A 24,558-nucleotide genomic window follows, 5' to 3' on the forward strand; every position below is an offset into this window, starting at 1 on the left:
TATACGGGTAATAATATAACTTCTTTATTATTAGTCAACACAGTTTTATTTTTTTTATTTAAAAAAATATTTAGGCATCTGTTTTATGATTTCTCAACTTTGAATAATTGAAATAAATTAACATAAATTAATATTAAACATTTAAATTTATATTTAATAATTTGGTCTTCTGATTATTTAATTGGAATAAATATCTTTACTCAACATAAAAACCACGAAAACATAAATAATCCAATTGGCGCATAATTATTCAGGTTGGACAACAAAACGATATAAAACAGAGTTTTTTAGATAATTATTTGAAAATTGTCTCGTAACTAAAAATGTTCTATGTTAGATACTAGAATACTTCATAGTCTCTGGACTGAAATCTGTGGCATAAGATATGCTACGGTTGGTGTTCTAATGCAGTAGCCTATGCACTATTGGGTGCGGAAAGGCAACAACAATGCTCATGAAACAGTAAATTCTTTTTTGGGGTTTTTGTATAATTTTTGTCATAATTATTTTTCAATTATTTTCAACACGAATCAAACTTGTTCGAGGTAGTGAAATATAAGAGTAGGCATTTACAGAGCTCATGATCTGCCATCGGCTGGTTTAAGTAATCACTATTATATGCCCAAGTTAAAACATTTATATTTTAAAATTCTGTTTTGGTAAAAGAGCTTAAATATTTTTTTCATAGTCGAGATTTTTCCAATGATTTCAGTTCTGGAAAACGGGTTTAACACTTTATATTTTAAATATTTGTTTTTACGCCTGCTTTCATAATTAAAAACATTTTGAGTAAAGTAAATGGACAGCGAAATAACCGCCTAAAAGATTGACGATGATCACGTTTTTACATCTTACGTTTTAGATCCTGTACAGGGACAATCACATATTGCAGAATAAAAACATTTTTTAAGCGGATATTTCATGTCGACCTTGCGAGGAATCAATCCTAGGGTCAACCATTATACTACAAAGCCGACTTATTCTCCGTCCGACTCCTTTATTCAGGATTTTGACCTAATCGAGTCGAAAACACTCGCCCATAGTCATTGATCTATTTCTCACGTAGAACTGTATTTTTTCCGCCTGGATTCGGATATAAAAATATTTTTTAAACACATAAAATATTAATTAAAAATAAAAATTAACCAAAATACTTCAATTTTGGTGTTGTAAATAACTCACTATTAGAAAATGGAAATCAGGTTAGGGTAAAATGGGGTTCGAACCTCGGACCTCTGATCTCGTAAGTCTGCAACGCTATCCACGGTACCACAACCCAATCCAAATCTTCTTGATTTCTACTTTTTTAAATTTGATTTAAGGCAGGTACATGTATTTTGTTGGTCCAATCAACAAATGTAAATTTATTGGGCAATTATCCAACTAAATTAAAATTAATTACAATTTTTGAATCAAAAAATGGAAAAATCATGTAAATATGAAAATAAAACCCTTTTTATGTGTTTAAACGGAGATGGAGAACATTTTGGAGAAAGAAATATCGCACATTCGATGAAATCGTAATAATTCAAAAAAGCAGGATATCCAGGAGAGCTTAAAAATTAAATAAACACGTTAGGTACTAATCTTAAAACCACGGATTTTTCGATGAGTTTTTTTCACTCTTTAAAGCAATGTCGATGTTTCATATATATTTGGAGCTGTTTAAAAAAAGCTATAAATTTTGTTTAAAGAAATCTTGTTTGTCAAAGAAAAACAGTAGTTAAAATATGACACTGTTTGAGAACGGCGCGGCGTTCAAATAAGTGTAAATGCGTCATCCAGCCATCAAGCGGATGAATCGTAAAGCTAGTAATATTTTTTTTTGATTAAAACTGTTTTTCTATAATTTAATCTGTACGTTTAACAAAAAATCTGAGTTCTTTGAGTTATGACTCTATTTTATCGGATCACAATATGTTAATCTAGGCTTTATAGAACTTGTCCAGTACTTTTTTAAGGAACATTTGCAAAAACTAAAAATAATGTGGTTAAAACCCTTTCACCTCACATTATTAACGAGCTCAAACATGGCCGTAAATTATTCAACGTGTTTACAAAATTTACAATTATATTCACAAAATATCACTAGAATATTAATAAGTTTTTAATGCTGAATTTAAAATCAATCTAATGCCTTTATGAAAAGGGTGACATAATTGAAAAATAATTTAATTTCCTGCTATGGCACAGGTTTGATTTTTTAAATACATTTTATTTAACTTTGAATTGTAAATTTATTTTAAAAGGTATACATTTTTTTGCATTTTCGCTTTTGCTTATTTTATTTTATTAAAAGACTCAACTCAACCCAACTCATCACTATAGATCTTCACTGGTCGCAGTGACGTCAAGAGCTTGCATAGCACTGACTCCCCCCTCTAAGTTTAAGAATAGTTATACGATAAAGAAGGTTCATGACAAAAAAGATAAATTAGAAATATAGAAAATATTATGAAAATAAATTTCGATACACAAGAAAAAAAAACTTATTAATGATTTTTTTTAAATAAACTAAGTAATACACATAAACAAATAGAACAAATTTTCCTAAAATACTTTGTTTTTATATAAGTACCAATAGTTAGTCTAAATTTAAAAAAGCCTTATTGTCTACCGATCGAAAAATAATTATAATTTTGTTATATTAAACATTTAAGATTTTTTGTAAAATCAGAAATACATTTTTTTTAAAAATATTTTTTATAAGGTTTTTTTAATGGCGAGATTATGAAAAAATGCCACTTGAAAATGGCAAAATTGTATGATTTCCGTACTTTTCATCAGACTGCAGGCTCAATGTTTTAAATAAGATTTAAAAAATAACAGGTGTTAAAACCTTCATATTTATCGATTGTGATAATTGGTGGTCATTTCCAAATGAAAAGTTAAACATAAGGAAAAAGTATAAATTAAACTCTTATTATTAAGGGTGGGGGTTAGTACTATACAAGCTCCTGACGTCACTGCGACCTGTGAAGATCTATTGTGACAGGTCCCCGTAAATTGTTATAGCCCTCCAAGCTCGGGTCTATAAAGAGCCTGGCTACCGTGTGGAAAGCGAGAATACTCATTTTGCTAAATCTCCCCCTGCAAGCCCAGATCCGTAAAATATCGGACTAATAGGTTAGCGGTGAACTCTTTAACCTCATCAGGTTTAACTAGTGGTCCCCCGATAATGAGACTTATTTTAAGTAAAACTTCGTATGTTAAAAATGCTTATTTTCATAGGACTTTTTCAGTGTACAATACAAAATTTAAAGATTCAAATTACACAAACATCACTCTGTCAGATTTAAAATTTAAACTAAAAATGCATTATGTATTTTAGTAGACATTATAATAATAAATATGGACATCTCTCTTCCCTTCCTTATCCTCTCTTCAAGCATTCTCGTCCTAATCCCGCCCAATTTACAATAACTTTCTGTTCTTAAAAAATATAATTTTTTTTTTTTGATTATTGAAAAATATTTACCGAATACATGAAAATAACATTTTTATATGTATAAACTTACATGTATTTATTTGATATGTAATATATTTTCTTTACTAACTTTGTATACTTTGTGGAAATCTGTCATTAGTTCTGAGTTTATACACTGCATCTTTGTTTATTTAAATATGTATGTAGAACTGTTGAATTCCCAAATAAAATAAAATGATGTAAAACATCACATTCACATACAATGTGTATAGGTGTTTTCTCATCTAAATTGCAGAACCTACATGTAGAAATTTTGGAAAAGTTCTTATTAAACTCACTTTAAATCAAATACTGTTGATTTGTGCTTAAATTTAATTAAGATGTTGACATTGATGAAATTAAAAGATGATATTGTACTTTCAAAAAAGTTTTGTCTATAAAATTTGTCAACGGAATACAAAATGACATTAATTTCTCCAATAAACTTCTTCTCCCAAAACAGCAAAATACTGAGTTTTAAGAATTATGTCTCAGGAGAATCTTGGGGTGTGCGGTTGTTTGACTTTGTAAGGATTGACGTAGCAAACTCCGATTACAACTGTCATCAAGCGGGGGCGACACAGTTGGCTTAGCCAGGTACTGCGGATGCCTCCTGAGAGCCTTAACCACGCTTGCCTACTTTACAAGGCATCAGGTTCTCGACTTCCTGGGCGCCCACTGCTGACTGTTTATGTCAGAACTACGGGTTGCGAACCTTACTTGGCAGAATGCACAAGAGCTGGCAGCCGACAGAAATGCCTAAAGGGGTTTCGTGGACACCATATGCTCCAACTAGGGAGTGAACATGGAAAGATGATGATGATGTATTTATATATATTGTATATGTATATGTCTTTTGTATCATCGAATAACATTCGCAATATCTTTTTTTAAATTCAATGATTTAAGTACAAATGCACTAAAAACCTGAAACAGTGGAAGCCACTCCCCAAAAAAGGGAGCTAGTCTCGTTTAAGGAAAGGTACTGCTTTAAAGTAACGAAATCAATGTAAAAACCTGTATGATTATTTATATAACCATATTACTATAAACAAAACAAAAATGACCCATGCATTAAAAATTTTATACAAGTTTTTTGGCGTCATAATCTCGTCGATTGCAATTAGCAAATTATCATAGTCGTGAATCAAACGGGAGAAAATTTATTTTAACGATCGATATGATTTGAGTGAACTACTGAAATATTTCTTTCAGCAAACACCTGAAAACACATTTTTTTCATTATTAATTTTTAAAAGAAAAGAAATACATGAGTTCTTATTTTTTACTCAAATATTTTCATTTTAATGACCATTTCCTTAAAGTCGTAGATAACTTGTGCTGGAAAAATGGAAATCGAGTTGCGGTAGAGTAGATTTGAACCTTAGACTTTTGGCCCGTGAGTCTACAATACAACCACAAGACCACAACCCAGTTCTATTTATTTACCGTTTATTTTGTAGAACTTTACGTTAGAATATTAATATTTAATCTACTACTGATAAGAGTTTCGATTTATTATGGCATTTTTAAAAGAATGTTCTAATAAGGCGAAAAAAATTTAAATCAAGAATTTTTTAAATATTTTTTAATGTAGACTCGTATTAGTGTTTCATTTAATATCAAGAGCCTAAAATTAATTTTTAATAATTCTACTTCTTTGACTAGTTGGTTTAATAAATATTATAAAAAACTGTATTTGATAAGAATAAGAAAGGGTCTCTGAGATGGTTTGGTCATAGAGAATGAATGACGAAGAAATAATGGTAAAACAAGTATATAAGACGAAAATGAACGGTATCGTGAGACGAGGATATCCAAGAAAGAGGGAAAAACCAAGGGCATGTGGAAGAAGCAAGAAATGTATTCCAGGATATATATGTGTGGTGGTTTTAGTAGTAGTAATAACAAACTGTATGATTTTATAATGTTATACTCGTATAAAAATCAAGACAGCAAAAAAATTTACTTTGAACTTTCTGTGCCCGTTTTGATTTAAATTTGGATTTACGAATGATATCAATTAATTGGTGCTGTTATTGTTTTTTGTCGTATATAAATAAAAATATAATAAAAAAACGTGTTTTTTTGCAGATACTTACAATGGCAAACTTCTGTAGCACCATGAAGCATGCTGCTCTCATCCTGGCGATACTTTGCTCTATAGCCATTGTAAAGCAAACAGACGCAAAACGTAAGTAGAAAAATCAATAATTTTCAAAATTATAGTACTGTTTTTACGTCTAATTTTATTCGTATTTGATAAGGTTCCATATCCTACAGGAAAAATATAACGCTCATAATAATAGTACCTTAAGAGGATACAACTGCATTTTCCTACTAGTAAATTATTAGACACAATATATATATATATATATTTACAATTGGTGTGTCTCGATTATTCTGATTTTTTGGTCGATTGTTTAATAAACTAGAACCATCCAAAAACCTTTATTATCGCACAGTTTTATCCGCCGTATTTGGACGTACGTACGGTATAAAAATATTGTAAATAATTTTGAAAACCGGAAAAAAAAAAAATAAAACTCAGAAAATTTTATTTTAATACTCTTTCAAAAAGAAAAACGATATTAGTTCGATTTCGGTGTGTGGAAAACGTAACAATGAAACATCGATTTTGTCGAAATTAGTTAGGCATAATCAGCTCGACGTGACAAACAGTGTGCCACAAATAAGGTTTAAATTCTTCATTATATATATAATGAATTATTTTTTTGACTAGCGAATTTTTGCCGCGTACTTTTCAATTGGTATTTATATACGAACACAAACAATTTAAAAATAAAAAAATTTATATTGCATATCTTGAACATTTTACGCTGTGTCATTTACACTTTATTACAAAAGATGTTTACGCTAAAGATAGAATATTAATAATAAAACACACTTTTTTATTTTATTTATTTTATTATTTATTTGGATTATCAACAGATACATCAAATATATGTAAACCAATATCAGATATCCACAAAAATACATTTTACATAATTAATTAGGTATAGAATAAGAATTTGTTTGTGTATGAGAAATATGGATGGTGAGTGAGGGGGGTGATGGTCTGTGTGTGTGTATGAGGGTATGTATTAGGGTGTGAAAGTGAGGATGCGGGTATTTGTATGTGAAGAAATATCAATTTTGTCTTGAAAAATTAAGAGTGCATAAATTAGTATCAGTAAACCTTAAAAAATTGCAAAATTTAAGACATTCTAAGAATAATAATATTTTAATTGAGTAGAGTATGTAAACGAACATAAACAATGTGAAATATTTTCAAAAACTTAAGAACTAGCATTGAGTATTAATTTTAGAGCACGCGTTTTGAAAATCATTTTATTATAGGCAATTTTGTACTAACTTGGAAACTTAATTTTTATTTCGGAAGAACATTTTTGTTATTACCTTTTAAAATGAAAATAAATATTATTTAAAAAGTTTTCACTAGCGTTTTGTCTATTTATGTTGCAAAGAACTAGCAAATAGGTGTTTACGACTTCATTTAAAAGATCTTCAGATCACTTCATCTTAGAAGTTGTCCGCCGGAAAACGTTAAAGAAAGAAGTTTCTTAAAAGTGGTTTTAGAAACTACCCCTATATGGTTGTTTGAAAAGGCAAAGCAATAAAATAAATATTTAACACAACAAATAATGTTGAATGTTTAGTTGAAGACAAGCAAACCCTCCTCATAAGTTTACAGTTATCAAGGGTTGTTTATATTACAACCAGTATAGAATAAAGAAAAACATTTGGCTTTTAGAAAATTACAAACCTTTAACAACACAATCTAAACTAAACTCTATTAGTTGTATGATTTGTATAGCGCTATTTTGGTTAAATTTCCTTTAAATGCATTGAACGCTACAACAAAAGATAAGATTAAATAACAATTTTAAGCAAACATAAAAATTTAGACACTTGAGCGGTTTAGAACCTGTAATTGACGAGTTTAAATAATCACTAAACACACTGTTTAACATTCACTAGTTTGCCTATGTTCAAACATCCATAATATTTCCATTAATCTACATATTTTTCTGAAGAAAAAATACAAACATTAATGGATTTCATTTACGCTTTATTAAGTAAGTTCATGACATATTTAACTAAAATATTTTTTTACAATTTATATCAGAATTATTAAAGAATTATTTTTTTCAAATTGATTTGAAATGTTTCAAGCGTTTTCTTGTCTTTCATATCTTTGGGTTATTCATTGCACAGTATTTAACCCCTGTACAATGAGTTTTAAGACTGGTTTTCTGGTCATTAGAAATCTTAATTTTTTAGCTCTTGTTTTGTATATATGGCATTGTTGGATAAATTTTATTATCTTGTTTATATGATTCAACCCTTTTATAATTTTGTGAATGAAAATTGAAGTATGTGAGATTCATCAGAATTATTTCAATACTCAAGTGAAATCTAGAACTTGTCTTAATACATTGGAAAATACTTAAAATATTTTTGATTGAACTAGCTGTTCTGAAAAAAGTATGAAAATAGAACAATGATTTCTGGCATTTCTAATAAGTAAAATAATCAGATGAAATCTACGTTACATCAATAAAATTTTCGGTTCTCTCACTTCACCACACAACAGATGGAAAAGTTTATGAAATATAAATATTGCATAGTGTAAATTGATAGCCTGTTTTAGCCAATGCTAAGTCAAAAGCCTTATAAATGCCAAGACTTAGTTAAAATATTGAAACACCTGTCAATCTGGAATACCCTTTTTTCGTATCCAGGTTTTAACAAAAGTTTTATGGTATTTTTTTTCAAATTGAACAATGTTCATCGAAAATAAAACAAGGCGGTAAAAGTTAAACGACATTCGAAAGAAAAAAATCTTTTACGTTACAAATGTTATTTTATTTGATAACATGCCTTCAAAGTGAAATGTCAAATATACGAATGTGATTATTTACGACACCATCTTCTGTTCGTGTACAATCAAGAAAATGAAGCTGCCAAATCTGCTCGCGTTATTTGCGCAGTGTAGAATGAAGATGCTATTTATTTATTTATTTAAAAGCCTTTTAGGCTTTTACTTGTTTTATATACATGTATACAAATAAAGACAGACATGTATTTTACAAAGAAGTAGCAAAAAATATATAAATGATTTTTAGAAGAAAAAGAAAAGTATCAAAAATATCATCTTTACATATTAGTATAAAAGTGGAAAGAACTAAAATGCATTTTACACAAAGAAAGGACACAACTTAAGCTGACACCTAATATGATTATAGGGACTCTGACACAAAATACACTCTGGCGCACAGGTGTCATTTAATTAGGAGCTCTACAAACACAACCTTGCTTATCGTCCAGCGACAGATCAAGTTCTCTTTTGCTTGAGATAGTTCTTCGTACATAAGTCAGACCAAGAAAAAAATAACGTTGAGACTTCACAGAGACGTTTCGTGATCCCTTGGTAGTGTGGCGTACTCCGAATCAGGGGGTCCTTGGTAACCCCATTCTACCGCACCAAGATTATTTATGACAAAAAATAATTGCCTGAAATTAAAATATTTGGATACTTAATAAGAAAGCTAATATTCCTAAATTTAATATTTGAAGCAATTACTTTGTGGTTATTTATTACATAATTTCAAAAATTACCATAATTTTGATAAAGACAATGAGTCAAGAGTTTTACACGTTGAAAAAAAAACATTTAAATTAGACAAGCGCCCTGGCGCAGTGGTTAGATGACTTACAATAAAACTGGCGTCGCGGATTCGATTCCCGCCAGTTGCAAAAAAAAACCCATAAAAGATTCTTCCATATTCTGTCTTTCCCATCTGCTGACAAGCCTCTCAAATAGAAGTTTAAAGGATATTCACTAAATAAAAAAAAACAACCCAGGAATCTTACAATTTTTTTTATCTAGAATACAATATTTCCAATAAACAGTGCACTGCTGTCTAATTTTTACCACCCTCCCCTCTAACTTCATACCACAAACACAAAATACTATGTGGCACAAAGACCTGACCTATTACCTCCATATGTATTAGTTTTAGTATTTTGTAGACACGGTTAAAATTGTAAAAAACGATAAATGTAATTACTTAAAAAAACCTTGATTAGAAAGCTAGTGTAGCTTTGAAACCGTCGGGTAACTAAATAAATATTAAGTTGTTAGAAACAAAGCGTTTTTACTTTCTTATTCAATAAGAATGCAACGCATATTTATGCAAAGGATTAAACCATTTAATAAAAAATACAAATAACTTTCTGTTATCAAATCTCAAGACACGAACCTCAATTCATTATCAGCTAGCTACAGTAGCCAAAACATGAGAGGTGTCGATGGAAAATCAGAATAACTACAGCGAGTATTGAGGATGTGAATTATGAAATAAAATATTTCCTTATCAGATACAGAATTTAATTACAAATATATTATAATAGCCTTGCAACCCTGAATATTTTTTTGCCTTAACAATTCTGTATTCTTTATTTTAAAAATAATAAAATATTAAAAATATAATGCAGACTTTTAAGTTATAAACTTAAATTTTAATTGACGAAAATAAGCTTTTTCTGTGCCGCGAGGTATTGCATGGCAGTTTCCGAAAAGGACGCGAACATAGAGGAAATTTTTAGAAACTATCATTTTAACCGCTGCCCTGTCATGTAGATTGTTTTAATAATTTCCCGTGTCCTAGTATTTCATCAAGCTTCTAACAGATGACTCTGCGTGTGCCTCGTTGACCTCGATGCGTAAAGCGCGTACAAAGACACGCGTCTTTATGCGCTATTTTTTTTTTTGAAAAACGGATCAACGCGCTTATGGCACTTAAATGGTTAACCGCGGATTGTTGAAGACAATGATTCCAAAGTAGACTCATAAATGGTTTCTTGCTTGTAATGTCGTCATGTTTATTATAGATTTTGCGACGAGGTAATTAATGGAAAGTCGTTCCTTACTACTTTGAATCCATATTTTGATTTCATTAATAAAATATGTGTAACCAACAGTGTGCAACTTAAAAGGGTTGGGCTCACGCCTTCCCACTTTTTCAGACTGATAAGGGGTTTTGTTGAGAACTCGGCTATTTTAGAGAGCTTCAATTTTTATGTTTCTGGTGGTTATCTCCGACAGCGTCAGCGCAGACTGTTTTACCTCCCGGCTTCCAGGACCAACCCACCTTTGGTTTGCCGATTGGAAGAGAGTTAGGCATATGAACATTTTCACTTTGGAGATCGATATCTTTCACATCAGTGAAAGTATGTTTGAGAAACAATAACTCTAGCCATTGGACAGTATTATACCTTAATTATGTCGAACCATTGCTCAAGGGTTCCTGTTTTAATATAGTGTCCCAAAATAACGGCTTACATATTTTATCTTATTTGAAATGTTATTTTAGTCAATTAAATTAATTTTAGTTTGAAATTGGAAAAAAAAATAATGCGCAGCTAATTTTATTTAAACCTGGCGTGATGATTTTTTTATTTTTTTTTACAGAAATAAACAGTCGACAATGATATAATAACATTCAAAAGATACGGCTTAAAGACAAACCAGCGAAGTTTCTAAATAAAAATTATACATATTAAATTTTGCTACAACAAAAGGCTGTGTTTATTTGTATTTGTATGAGAGTAAGTGTAGAGGTGTATTTGTGTGGGATTAATTGTTTAGATGAGTCTAAGTGTGAGCATCATTAAATAGCAAGTGGGATCATATCGCAGCCAGAAAGAATGAGTCTTAATTTATGTTTAAACAAATTAAGGGGTGTGTTAAATATATCAATAGATGAAGAAAAAAAGCATTAAAGTTACAGCAAGAACGATAGAGAAAAGAGTATTGTACATATTAACATATTTCAACAGAGATGAAGAACATTTAAGAGAAGGTAATAGCTTTTAACGTCACAAACATCAACAGATGAAAGAATTGAAGGAGTATAGATGTTCAAATATAGGCAGAATGGTTAATGTTACACAGTGTGTAAAGTGGCCACTTAAACCAGCCATTGGCAGGTCATAAGTCCTGTAGATGCCTGGACTTCTATATTACCTTCTCTTAAATGTTCTTCATCTCTGTTGTAATATGTTAATATAAACTGCTCCCCAGGGAGTTGAATCCAGTCCTTGTCAACAAAAATTTGGACAAACTCAAAATAGTATTGTACTTAGTTAGTGCTACAGATTGGCAGATGGAATAAATACTTATTTCTCGTCACGCGAAAGGGGACATTAAGGTTAGTTTTGGAGAGAAGGTTAAAAGAGTCTACTTTATCATTTAATAATTTATATAAAGAGCGTAATTCAGATGAAGTGCGTCTATTTTTAAGGGCAAAAAATCAATTTTATTTAGCAGATTGACTGTAAGTGCAAAGGGTTTTAATGTTTTTATAATATGGGTATTTTAAATATTTTCGTTGAACATTTTCAATCCTTTCTAGGTTTGTTATGTATTGTGTGCTCCACACAACGGAAGCAAATTTTAAGTTACTGTGTACAGAAGTGTTGTATATTTGACATAATAAATCAGAAAGAAAAAATAAGTTAATTTTATAAAAAAAGTTAGGTAAGTAATGAAAAGAGTTTTGAATGTTTCAAAAAAATCAAAATTAAGTCGAGACAATGGATCAAATGATTCAATATAATATAAATTTACGTACGCAACATCTTGCAACCCGTTCATATAATTTTGTCAGGGATGACATCTTGCAACACGTCAAAGAAAAGGTTTAGAAAAAGGTCTACAACGCATGCGTTCGCCATAGTCATATGAAAAGATAGGTTGCGTTAATTGTAAGGAAGCTTGAGCGTTCTTATAGACAATGTAAATCGTAACAGTATGGTATATAACTATACTTGCAATTTGAATAAAATTTTATTCTTATCAATAAGGTCATCTGCAACGCGTTACAAAACTGCATGCATCTAGGCATTGTGTGCGGTCCACCCTCGGATTGAAAAGAACTAACAATATTTTTTAATCTGACTACGTAATCAGTAACTTGTGCCTTTAGATGCGGATAAGTAAATGATGATGATGATGATGATGGATTACTCTAGTATTTTCATGATGCGATATTTTACCAAGTTAAAATTAAGAAGAAGAAATAAATCGCTCTTTAAGCGAGGCATTCATTATTTAAAATAATATTTAAATATCACGCGATGACGTAAGTCATGCCTCGGTACGAAGTTTTGTTGGTGAAGCACAAAACCAGACGAAAACCTTAGAAAAATGTTCTTGCAAAACCGAGTTCTTTATATTTAATATTTACACATTTTTTTACAAATAAACACCGATAAATTACCACCATTATTCCTGCCTAAATACTAATTAATTAAAAGATAACATTTTGTGTTTACAGAATATGTAAATTCAAAGAATCACTTGTTGATGTTCAAATATTCACTGTTTTATCAGTAAAAACAATGGTAAAACCACCGAAAAATTTATGGTACATTATTATTTCAAAATTTTGAATAATCATAACTTTTTGCAATATATTGTGAATAATTTTTTCTGTGAGTCTCTTCTATGTTTATTTAAAACTCCAACAAATTTAAATATAAACTTAATCAAAACAGCTATCAAAAGTAATTTACATCAACAATATTCTTATCATATTTATTATATAAAGATACTCGGAGATTAATATATTACGTTTTTATCATAAAACAAACTTGTGTTTATTCTAATATCGATTATTATACCATAATAAATAATCAGTGATGTAAGTACATGTTCATTAGAGGATATTAAATTATTAGTCGAGTCCAAAACTCTCGTCCAGATTCTCTTGGACTAGGCTATTATATATTTTATTTTCTTTATCCCCCAGGTGGGAACTATGAAAAATATGGTTTCAAAAAACACTAAATATGGCGTAAGTATAGCCTGTGAGCTCGCCAATACATGACAGATGACATTAACATAACCATAAAAAAACATAGCAGTTGAGCTCTCAGAAGTAAAGCAACGTGAATGCAGCAATGCTTGAACTACATTTCAATAATATTCTAATAATAAATAATATTATTTGGCCATACGGAACTTTAAAGCACACCTTGGTTTAATTACTAATAGTATTTTATCGGTTAGGTAGGTGTATTTAAAAAAAATATTGCGTACCTGAAAAAAAGCACAAATAATTATGTTTTTGTAAATGATGTCAGTAGCGACACTCAGAGAGTGGCTTTGTGACGTTTTGACATTTTTTATAAGAAATTCATGGCGTAGCCGAAATACTGTTATAAAAACGAGGATGTTTTTGTTGATTGACGTTAGCAGGCGCTACCCAGGGGCGACTTTGTGACGTGAGAAATTATTTAAAAAAAGAGATTCATGGCGTAGCCGAAATATTGTAATTAAAACGAGGATGTTTTTGTTGATTGACGTTAGCAGGCGCTACCCAGGGGTGACTTTGTGACGTGAGAAATTATTTAAAAAAAGAGATTCATGGCGTAGCCGAAATATTGTAATTAAAACGAGGATATTTTTGTTGATTGACGTTAGCAGGCGCTACCCAGGGGCGACTTCATGACGTGGTGAAATTATTAATTTAAATATTTTTTTTCATTTTACACAGCGTAGCCGAGATAAGAAATTGCGTGGTGTTTCGAAATTTAACCGTGTAGGTAGCCGCCTAGTTACAATATTATTTTTGTATTTGTATAATTCCTGTTTTATAATGTTTATGTATTTATCGCTATAAGAATTAAACTAAAGATAGTTTTTACTTTTAATCGCTATCCGTTTTTTAAATTATGTTTGTAACACTCAGTAATATTTATTTTTCAAGTATTCAATGTTATTTTTGCATTTTAATTAATATTGTTAATATAAAGCGTATTTTTATTTATTCGAATTTACTAGACAGTTTTTATTACAAAAAATAAAAATGCATATTTCTCTATGTATTTTTCTGTTATAAACAATCTATTAAAATAATACACATCAAATTTCCATTGTCTGTTGATTTTAATTGCAATCTTATTTTTTTTCGATGGTTAAAACTCTAGGAAATTCAAAGACAATAAAATTTTTACTGTCATTTATTGGCGAGCTCACACGCTATACATAGCCCCTAAATATTTTATTTTTACCTTCCCGGGAATCGATCCATGGACCTCAAGCATGGTGAGCAAACGCGCTCACCACTGGAATAGCGAAATCAATTGACTAGCCTGTTTTTGGTATTAATTTTTTCTAATCTGATTTTATTTATGTAGGTATGTAATTTCTGATAATTTTTAGCTTTAAATTAAAAAATCGGTTGGTATTTATTTTTTCGATTAAGTTGTCAATTTATGATAGAATCGGGTTGCGGTCCCGTGGTTACTGTTATGCACTTACGAATCAGAGTCCCAAGGCTTGAACCCCACTTTACTTTAACTTTCAAGTAAAGCGGCCTCCGTGGTATAGCGGTTAAGACACTTGACTTACATCCAAAACTCACATCAGGAAGGTTTCAGGTTTGATTCCCGATGAGAACACCAACATTAAATGTTTTCAAGCCTAGGTGTACGGGTAATTTACCACTGTAATTTGACCTCAAGGCCCGTTGTGGTGCAAAAAAAACTTGATTTCAATTTTCTGATAGCGAATTATTTAAATTGTTTACAACTCGTAGTAACTCATCGTACAAATAGCCCTCAAAATTGAAATAAATTTGTAAATCATAAGAACGCATATATTTATTTTGAAGTAAACATGCGTACAAGTATCATAATTTTTATTTCGTCTTAAAAATAATATCGTTATATGGTTGTCTCTAAGTGAGTTTTCTCCAATCACTTCTTAGGAATAGTATATAAAATTATGTATGTGTTTTCGAGATAAAAAAAAATGATAATCGATAGTATTTATTAATTGATTTTACACCACAACAAGCCGAGAGGTTTAATTACAGTGGTAAATTACAATACAGTACATCCAGGTTTGAGAAAAATTCTATGTAAAATTTGTGTTTTTTTTTTTGGGAATCAAACCCGGTACCTTTCGTGCGTGAAAAAAGCACTAAGCCTTCAATAATATGAACATCAGAATAAAATAAATCAATTATTCATACGCTCTTTGTTTTCTGTAAAAAAAACTTCATGTAAAACATTTTCATATAATTGGGCCATCATTTAATATTTTGAAAAATACTTCTTAATAATAAATTAACTCATCAATCATAAATCAATCGATTCCAATGAATCCAACAACTCTTTCACAAAAACAAGAACCTGAAATAACAACCCTTTTACATTTTCAGAGTTTAATAAAGTTTTGTAAGAAAAAGAAAACTCTAATGAACGTTAGCGTAGGCTTCGCAGAAGTTTAATTCAATTACTTATTTATAGTTATTTTATAACAACCATACGGGCTTAGAACTTATTATCAATACTGGAAAAAGCTTTGTAAAAAGAGCTTTTGTGTAATTTCCGGGATCCATCAACGCATTGCGGGCTGCCTACAACAGTCACAATACCTATTATTTTACCGAGAATTCAAAGCTTAAAGCTTTTTACATCGCTTTTAGATTAAAATGTTGTAAAAATTTGGATTATGACCCCAAATATAGAAAAAATGTCACGTAAACAGGTGCTAAATAACTCTTGCTAATAAATACTTTTGTAATCAACCCGACCTTGAATGCTTAGGAAAGTAAATCAGCTAATAGTCTTAAATTTAATATTTCAATATTTCTTCCCCAAGTGAATTTACGTTTCTTTCAGTTCTGCAGAATAAAGTTAATCAAATATGTTTATTTATAGGTACATGTTTTATTATCTTAATTACTTACAGAGACTTATTTGTTAGACCCGATTTTTTAAAATGGTTTGTTTTAAAAACACATATTTTCAATTCATTTATTCAAAACATTTATGTACCCTACCCTACATTACAAAAATATGTATATTATAGGCACACATAACAAGGGACAAAAAAAATGCCACACAAAATTAATGTGATAAACAATATTTTGAGTTCAGATTCAACTCCCTGGGGAGCTGCCAACATTAACATATTACAACAGAGATGAAGAACATTTAAGAGAAGGTAATATAAAAATCTAGACATCTACTCTCTCTTTGACTTCACAAACATCAACAGATGAAAGCATTGAAGGAATATAGATGTTCAAATATGGGCAAAATGGTGAATGTTACACAGTGTGTAAAGTAGCCACTAAAATCAGCCAATGACAGGTCATAAGCCCTGTACATGCCTAGACTTCCATATAACCTTCTCTTAAATGTTCTTCATTTCTGTTGTAATATGTAAATGTTATAAAATAGTAAAATAATAATACTTAGTTATTGGAGCAAAAAGAAGTCAAGTTCAATAGGTACAGTTAGATAAAATTATAAATGTCATTTGCAATGAAGGTTCTAGAATATTTTTATAGTTGTTTAAAGAATATTTTTTTAAATTTTTTATTTTTATTTCATTGTAAAGCCAACAGACATTTATAAATTTATAAGATACAATGATACAATAAATACATATCATAAAGTCCAATTAGGGGCATCTCCATAATATTGTTATTGTAAATGTTGTCACATAAAAATTATACATAACGTAAAATAACTAATCATACAAAACTTATAATATTACTAGAAATGTAAATGTAAATGAAATACGTATTATTAAAAATATATCTTCTTTAGAATATTGGTCACACAGTTGCACATTATAATAAATTATACAACTAAAGTTGACCATACAGTGTACATTTATTATGTGCCTACATACAGAACTGCACATAACCTGCATAATATAGGCTGCGGATTCAAGGCGTAACACCATAACTTGAATTAATTTTGGAAATTTCATTTTTATAGGAAGTTAAAGATATGTTATTAATATCAATATATATCAACTAAATAAAATTAAGAATGTAGTTTTTTTGTCCATTTTCTTATTTTTAGATTTTTTTTGTGAATTACATCTAAATTCGTCATCGGGAGATATTTGAAGAATCTTGAAATAGCGCAATTTAATGTTTATTCTCCGAATTAAGTCGGAGAACGACCTGGAAAACCGTATTTTCTAATCTAGTGCTATGAGTGTAGGAAACTCTTTAAATTCATAAATTGGTTTTACCGGCACGACACATCATTTAAAATACACATCTCCGCCCATGTGATAATGATTTTTTTATAATACTTTAACCATATTGTATAAAAAAAAATTACAAAATATGTAAATCATTAACATATTAAACTGTTCCTTTGTTATATTTAGATTTTGTAAATTCAATATTTTGTGTGAATTCCTTTTGAAGCTTTAAATACCGTAAATATCCTCTGAGCGTATTATATAAATAAACAAATAAAACATTTAAGTTTGTAAGCAAAAATTAAAACTAAACATTACGCTTTTTCCCCATAGGGATGCCGAGAGATTTCTTAATTTTGTCGATTATTTGATTCTCAGCATTACATACTGCACAGACCCCAAAATGGTAGATAGTTTTACCATATTTCATTTTGATGACAATCCGCCTACGTTCATTATTTTTTTTCATTTACCATACATTAGGGTCGCGTTAACAATTCCGCTCTGAACTGTTAATTTTGTCTTCCACAACAAATTCTTATTTTCCCATTGAATAAATCTTTTACAGAATGTAAGTATTGAAAACAAATATTATTACGAATCTCAATCCACCAATTGTTTGCTAATGCCTTTTGTTCTATTTTTCCATTTTGATATGATGCAATAAATACTTTTGTTTTATCGGGTTTGCCAGTTTTAAGAAGTTTGAGCAAACAGTCAAAACCAGAATACGTGTTTTGTTTAGCGAAAAATATAATTTATGTGTATTGTGAACCAACACAATATATAGTAACTGTAATCAGTAATAGTAGTGATAATTGCATAACGACGTTTTGTCCCAAAGGGAACAATAGTTGATATGCAAGCAATTATTCATAGCATTTTATTATGTACAAAATCCCATTAGTATTGAAAATGTCTTATTATTATTTTCCTGTGTGTATTGTAACTAACAACCTTAATAACATTTTTTTTGTTTTATTACGTTACCAATTATTCATTGAATTCGCCAATTGTTCGCATGCAGCGACTTACAAATCAATTCTGTAATGATTTAGATTCATTTTATATCACGCCTCTGATGATCAAATACCGTGTTTTAAAAGTAATAAATACTTGAAAATTCAAAGAATGATTAGTTCTTTACTTTTGTTTTAAACTCTTTACTCTTGTGATTTTAATTATTTTTTTAAATTTATTATTTTTGAGTATTAATATTTATACCATGATGTTATCTTTTTAACTTGCCTTTTAAAGCACTTTATTTTTCTTTTCCCCTTTTTTTAAAAAATGCTGTTTTTTTTATTAACCTTTTTTTATAAAGGTATTTATTTATATTGGTTACAGATGTAGTATTTTTATTTATATAAAAATACCCTTTACTATTGTTTCCTTTTTTTATGTTTTCGTTCTTTTTTAACATTATTTTATTTTATGTTGCATATTTTTTAAACATGTTTTATTGTAATTATGTAAAAGGTATAAAGAACTGTAAATAAATAGATAATATAACAACAAGCTTAGAATTGTTACTAGCTTGTTACCTTTACGTTGTTACTAGGATGGAATTTTACCATAATAAAAAAATTTGTTAATATTGTGAGAACAATTTTGTTACTTCCAAATATTTCATTTTACTGAACTCATTCGGTAGAAAAAAATCGAATTAATATCTCGAAAATTAAAAAAAAGCATTGAGCCTATTTTAGCATGTAAATTGTAAAAAAATCATGAAAGCACAAGTAAAAACACAATACCGATAGTTTCACGAAAAAAATAGTTCGTTAGTTGCTAACGAGTGGTTGATTGAGGTTCAGATACTGAAAATAACTGAAAGTTTCCACAACTTGTCCATAAAAATAAAATAGCCCATTGATTCCCACTAATTTTTATTATTATTTGAAAAAAGTTTCCTGACTTTGCAAAATACTTTCAAAAGAAGCATTTATGAATTTATACCATTTCTTTCATCCTTCGTTGTCATTTTAGAAATTTTCCACAACTTTTCCAAACTTTGTTTATCAAATATTTGATCTTTCAAAATTGGTTTTATATATTTATATGCCTATTCTAATCAACTGAAGATGTTGGCTTTAAATTAGGACCAACAACCAAAAAGTACTTCGGTACCCAGTCAAACTTTTTAAACATTTAAAATGAGTGTTTCAATTTCATAAAAGCAACTGTTTTACTAACCTACTTAAAATGGTCTATATTTTAAGAATAATTTATTCAATTTAATTATTTGTGGATGGTTCATGTAAATAAATGAATTGATTTTACTTTATCCATGAATGTATTTCAAATAAATTACATTTAATATAATATATTCACTAACTTATTACGGCTTTTTAGATTGTGCTTATGTTAAACTACAATTATTGACTGAGAAAAAAATATACTGAATCAGGTGAAATAATAAAATAAGAGTCAATAAAAAAAAATTAAATGCGTATTTCAGTAACAAAAATAATCTAAAAAACCAAATATATTATTAATATCAAATTTAAATTTTAAAAGAAAAACACGAATAATATTAAATAAAAATAGAAACTATACTTAAACCCGTATGCAGAGACAAAACTTAAGGTGAGGAATGTACATTCTAATTTCAAATGCAGAGAACAACCCGAAGGTGAAGACAATAGAATGTACTTTTCTCACCTTAAGGTTTGTCTCTGCATACGGGTATTAGTTACAAAGATAATCAAATTTACGAAATAATAAAAGTAGTGCATTAAAATTAATAGAAATTATAAATCATATTTTTTTATCTTTAAAATACCACAATTCGTATCCTATGATGTAAAGGGTGTTGCATTGGTAATGCACCGTATCCTGATAAAATTCATGTAAACGTAAAATGGTCAGTATGACGCTCAGCTGACAAGCAAAATTAATTAAAAGTAAATATTGCAGCATAAAACCAGCTTTGATCAAATATGGCACGGCTTTTTAGAAATCAAATGAGCCTGGAACCTTAAAAATTGTATTAACATATTACAACATATATGAAGCATTTTAGAGAAGGGAATATGAAAGTCTAGGCGGCTACAGGGGTTATGACCTGTCATTGGCTGGTTTAAGATGCCAATTTACACACTGTGTAACATTCATCATCTGCCTATATTTGAACATCTATATTTCTTCAATTCTTCCATCTGCTGACGTTTTTGAAGTTAATGTTAAAGAAGTTGACGTTGAAGAGCTTCAACAAGATGAATCTCACTCGCAACAATAATGGTTTCAGCTTTTCGTATATTATTAGGTTGGTAATACTATCACTGACATCTATGACAAATCTCGTGTCAATCTCTGCATTTTTCTGATAGTTACGCACGTCTTTTGTGAACAACAACTTGTTAATTAATCAATTTTAATAATGTCTGATTTTGTTGAGCAAAGAAGTTGCATTACAATTTATTAGCGGAATGTAATTTCTGCAGCAGAAACGTTGAGAACATTACTCGAGGCTTTTGGTGACCAGGTTACGTAACAAAAAAAAATCTAGTTAAATAAACAATTCAAAGATGACAAAGAAAGCATTGCAGACAAAAATCTACATCAACTGATGAACAACGCGTCACAAAAATCAATGATTTGGTTTTCAGAAATCGTCGATTGACAATATTTATTTATTTATTTATTTATTTATTTATTTATTTATTTATTTATTGATTTATTTATTTATTTATTTATTTATTTATTTATTAACGGACATTGTCCATGTATACAATTTTTAAGGTTTAAATATTACAATAAAATAATAGTTTAAAACATTTAAAGAAAAAAGAAAGAAGCATTGACAAACATAAGGGACATCGAGACAAGATCTGGACTATTTATTTAGTGCTCGTATAAATCGTTGTAAACTTAAACCAAAAAAGTCCAGATCCTGTCTTGAGTTAACAATACGACAAAGGCGGGTCATTGGAGAATTTAAGCCATAGTATGTTCTATGCTGATCGATGAACAGTACTTCATTGTTTCTCAATCTACGAGTCGGAATATTGAATTTTACTTGTCCCAGTAATGATGGAACATCGATTATACCATTTAGTATGCCAAACATATATATGGAGTCAATATTAGTTCTACGTTTTTGTAGACTAGAAATATTTAACATTGACTCTATTTCAGCATAAGAATAATTATCTCTCTCTAGTCATATTAATATCATTTGAGCGTTATGCAACGTTTACGTAAAGTTATTAGCAAAAAGCGTTTAGAATTATGGGCAAATCGGTTTGATTTTTGCACCAAGATAATGCACCATACCATCTCACTCTGCATTGTTGCTTCGAGACTATTTCGCTAAAAAATTAACTCATATCATGCCACAACCATTGAATTCACCTGGCTTAGCACATTGTGACTTCTGGTGATTTACCGGAAAACCGAATCGTTGCGCGCCTTAAAGGCCATTCTTAAAATCTACTTTCACAACTGTTTTGAAGATTTGAAAAAACGTTTTCATAATTGTATTGTATCGGGAGGGGAGTACTTTGAAGGCGATGAAATAAATTAAGGAGAATAAATGAACATTTTTAAAGTTTATTTATTTATTTAATCCAAAATAAAACGACAAATACATTGTTTACAAATGAAAATGTTTATACAATAGGTACATTCAATATAATTTTATTTTTATTTTTAAATGCAGCCACTCCGCTGGTCCACAGGCACGTTCCGGAGTGTCAGTGTCTTATTTATTTATACATAATTGAATATACTTTTACAACAATTGTTGTATAAAAATTCGAAAGAAATCAAAAGAGAAAGGATTTTCAAGAAACTAAAATTACATTTTATCTAAAACAAAAGGTATAAGTAATAAATAATAAAGTTACGAAGAATACAATACAAAAAATATAATCATAAATACTTTTTTATATATAAATTATACAAATTAAGATTCACACAAAATCAAATATACAAAATAATGGTGTCATAAGAATCAACAAAATATTAGTAAAATATAGAAGCATTAAAAAAAAAACAAAATAATCATATCTTTGAAATCAACAGATAAAAAAAAAAACGGAGTAACAATGTCATTGAAATCAACAGAAAAATAATGCATATATAAAAAAAAAACATAGTCAAAATGATAATTGAGATATGTTTTCTAGAAACTCACACAATACTATAGTAAAAAATATTAGAAATAGGAGTAATAAATAATATGCCAAATAATAGTTTGTACTAAATTAAATAATACAAAAATATATAATGAAAAAACATAAAAATATCAAGATGTATAAACAATTTCACTTTATCACAGTGTAACTATATAAAATCTTTTTCCCTTTTTTATTTACTTATCAAGTTTTTTCTTCTCTTCTTTTCTTGTCATTTTCTTTTTTAAATGCACATTAAAGGTACACGTTTAAACACGGAAGAGAAAAAGTTGATAAGGTCAGTAAAACACTAAAAATTTACATATTATGTGATCGTTCAGTTCCTTTTGGAAAACGTTAAGAAGAAACGCGGTCCGATTTTTCTTTATAAAAACGTATTCTCGGATTAAAGCGAAGTGATTTTTTATACAGAATAAATTTTAACTAAACTTTTGTATTGCTTTTTTAATAAATTGTTTCTTATAGGAGCTAGAACCATCCAAAGTTCCAAAAAAGCGCACAGTTTTATCTTCCGTCTTCGGACGTACAAAAAAAAAACAAAATCAATTCAGTTTTGGGGTAGATAAAACGGGAATACGAGACCTCAATTTGATCGATTTTATTTAGGCATAATCAGTCCGAGGTGCAGTTTTCTTTGTTGAGTATTCAAAAAGACAACTGCGAGAGAGTGATAGAAAAACAATATTCAAATACCTATTCGTCTATAGTCTATACCTACACATAGAAGAAAAACGTCGTTACTTCTGTTATCTCCTACTGGTGTAGAAGCTCTCCTTATATCAAAAAACAAAATCCTAATTTTTATGCATATAAAAGTCAATAGGTATAAATAAATAAATATATAAATGAAGTATAAATCCTTTATCTAACCAAACCAATTTCAACAATAATTAATGTTTGCAAGTTGGGTTATATTATGTGTGTATAAAAGTTAATACTAAACTTGTAACCAGAAATTCACCGCACGTGAGTTAGCAAGTTCACGCTGTATGACAAGTAATGTGTAAAGTTAAAACAGGTAATAATTGATTTAAAATTTAAGATCGCTTCTGGCTGGGATTTAATGTGATTTTATTCTAGTGATGGAAATATTTATTTGAAGAATGTGGAAATCTACGTATTTACAAGGCTTATGACCGGTTATTAGCTAGTTTACTGTAAAAACGAAAATTCCGTTATCCCCCCTCAAAAGCGTTTTCTCTCTGTTCCGACAATGTATAGTTGTCTTCCACTGATACATTTTCTTTGACCGTTGATTCTGTAGCTTGGATCTAAAAGGGTTCATGCCAGATTAAATTTTCTTATTGTCAGCATTTTGTAGAGGGCCTATGTCAATTAAAAAATATGTTTTACAAACTATAGCATATGCGCATTCATATAAACGTAGTTATGCAAAAAGCAGCCAGTTCACAGTTTTAAAAAAAAGGTATTTTGATATTATCGGGTGCAGTAAGGTCGATTCTATGTTCTGCTAAAAACAGACAGACGCTTTTATACAAAAAGTTGTTTTAATCACCTACTGAAAATGGTATCAATCACAAAAACGGTATTTCTCAATTTGCAAAAAACACCCACAACACTAGAAAATCTTAACGAATTTTAAAATCATTAAAACTGGTCAAATACATAATTAAATACTCGTTTGTAATGTAAAAAAACTATTATATTCCTTGTTTATCATTTGTTTAAGTCAAAAACATTCCAAATGGTGTGGAGATTAGTTTATTCACTCATTTCACAAAGATGCTATTATCTCAGATTTACTTTTCTATGGCTTTCTGCATAATTACGTTCATATGTGGAAATGTTTTTTATTAATACTCGTTATCTTACAAGTAAAACAGTTTGTTATAACGCCATATAATGTCTGAAAAATTACTCTCCTTTAATACGTCGGACTCGTG

General features: G+C 29.3%; 1 protein-coding gene across 1 annotated transcript in view; it reads left to right on the forward strand.

Annotated features, from left to right (window-relative positions):
* Positions 1-24,558, forward strand: part of LOC148280064 (neuropeptide CCHamide-2-like) — a 67,750-nt gene that overhangs the window by 799 nt on the left and 42,393 nt on the right. Inside the window, exon 2 of the mRNA XM_088228980.1 lies at positions 5,561-5,660. Coding sequence (XP_088085106.1) covers positions 5,570-5,660 — 91 coding nt within the window. The 5' untranslated portion in view covers positions 5,561-5,569. The remainder of the gene's footprint in view (positions 1-5,560; positions 5,661-24,558) is intronic.

The sequence above is a fragment of the Micrasema longulum genome, unplaced genomic scaffold (genome assembly GCF_059751315.1).
Source record: "Micrasema longulum isolate JH-2025_06_02 unplaced genomic scaffold, ASM5975131v1 h1tg000621l, whole genome shotgun sequence".
NCBI lineage: Eukaryota > Metazoa > Arthropoda > Insecta > Trichoptera > Brachycentridae > Micrasema > Micrasema longulum.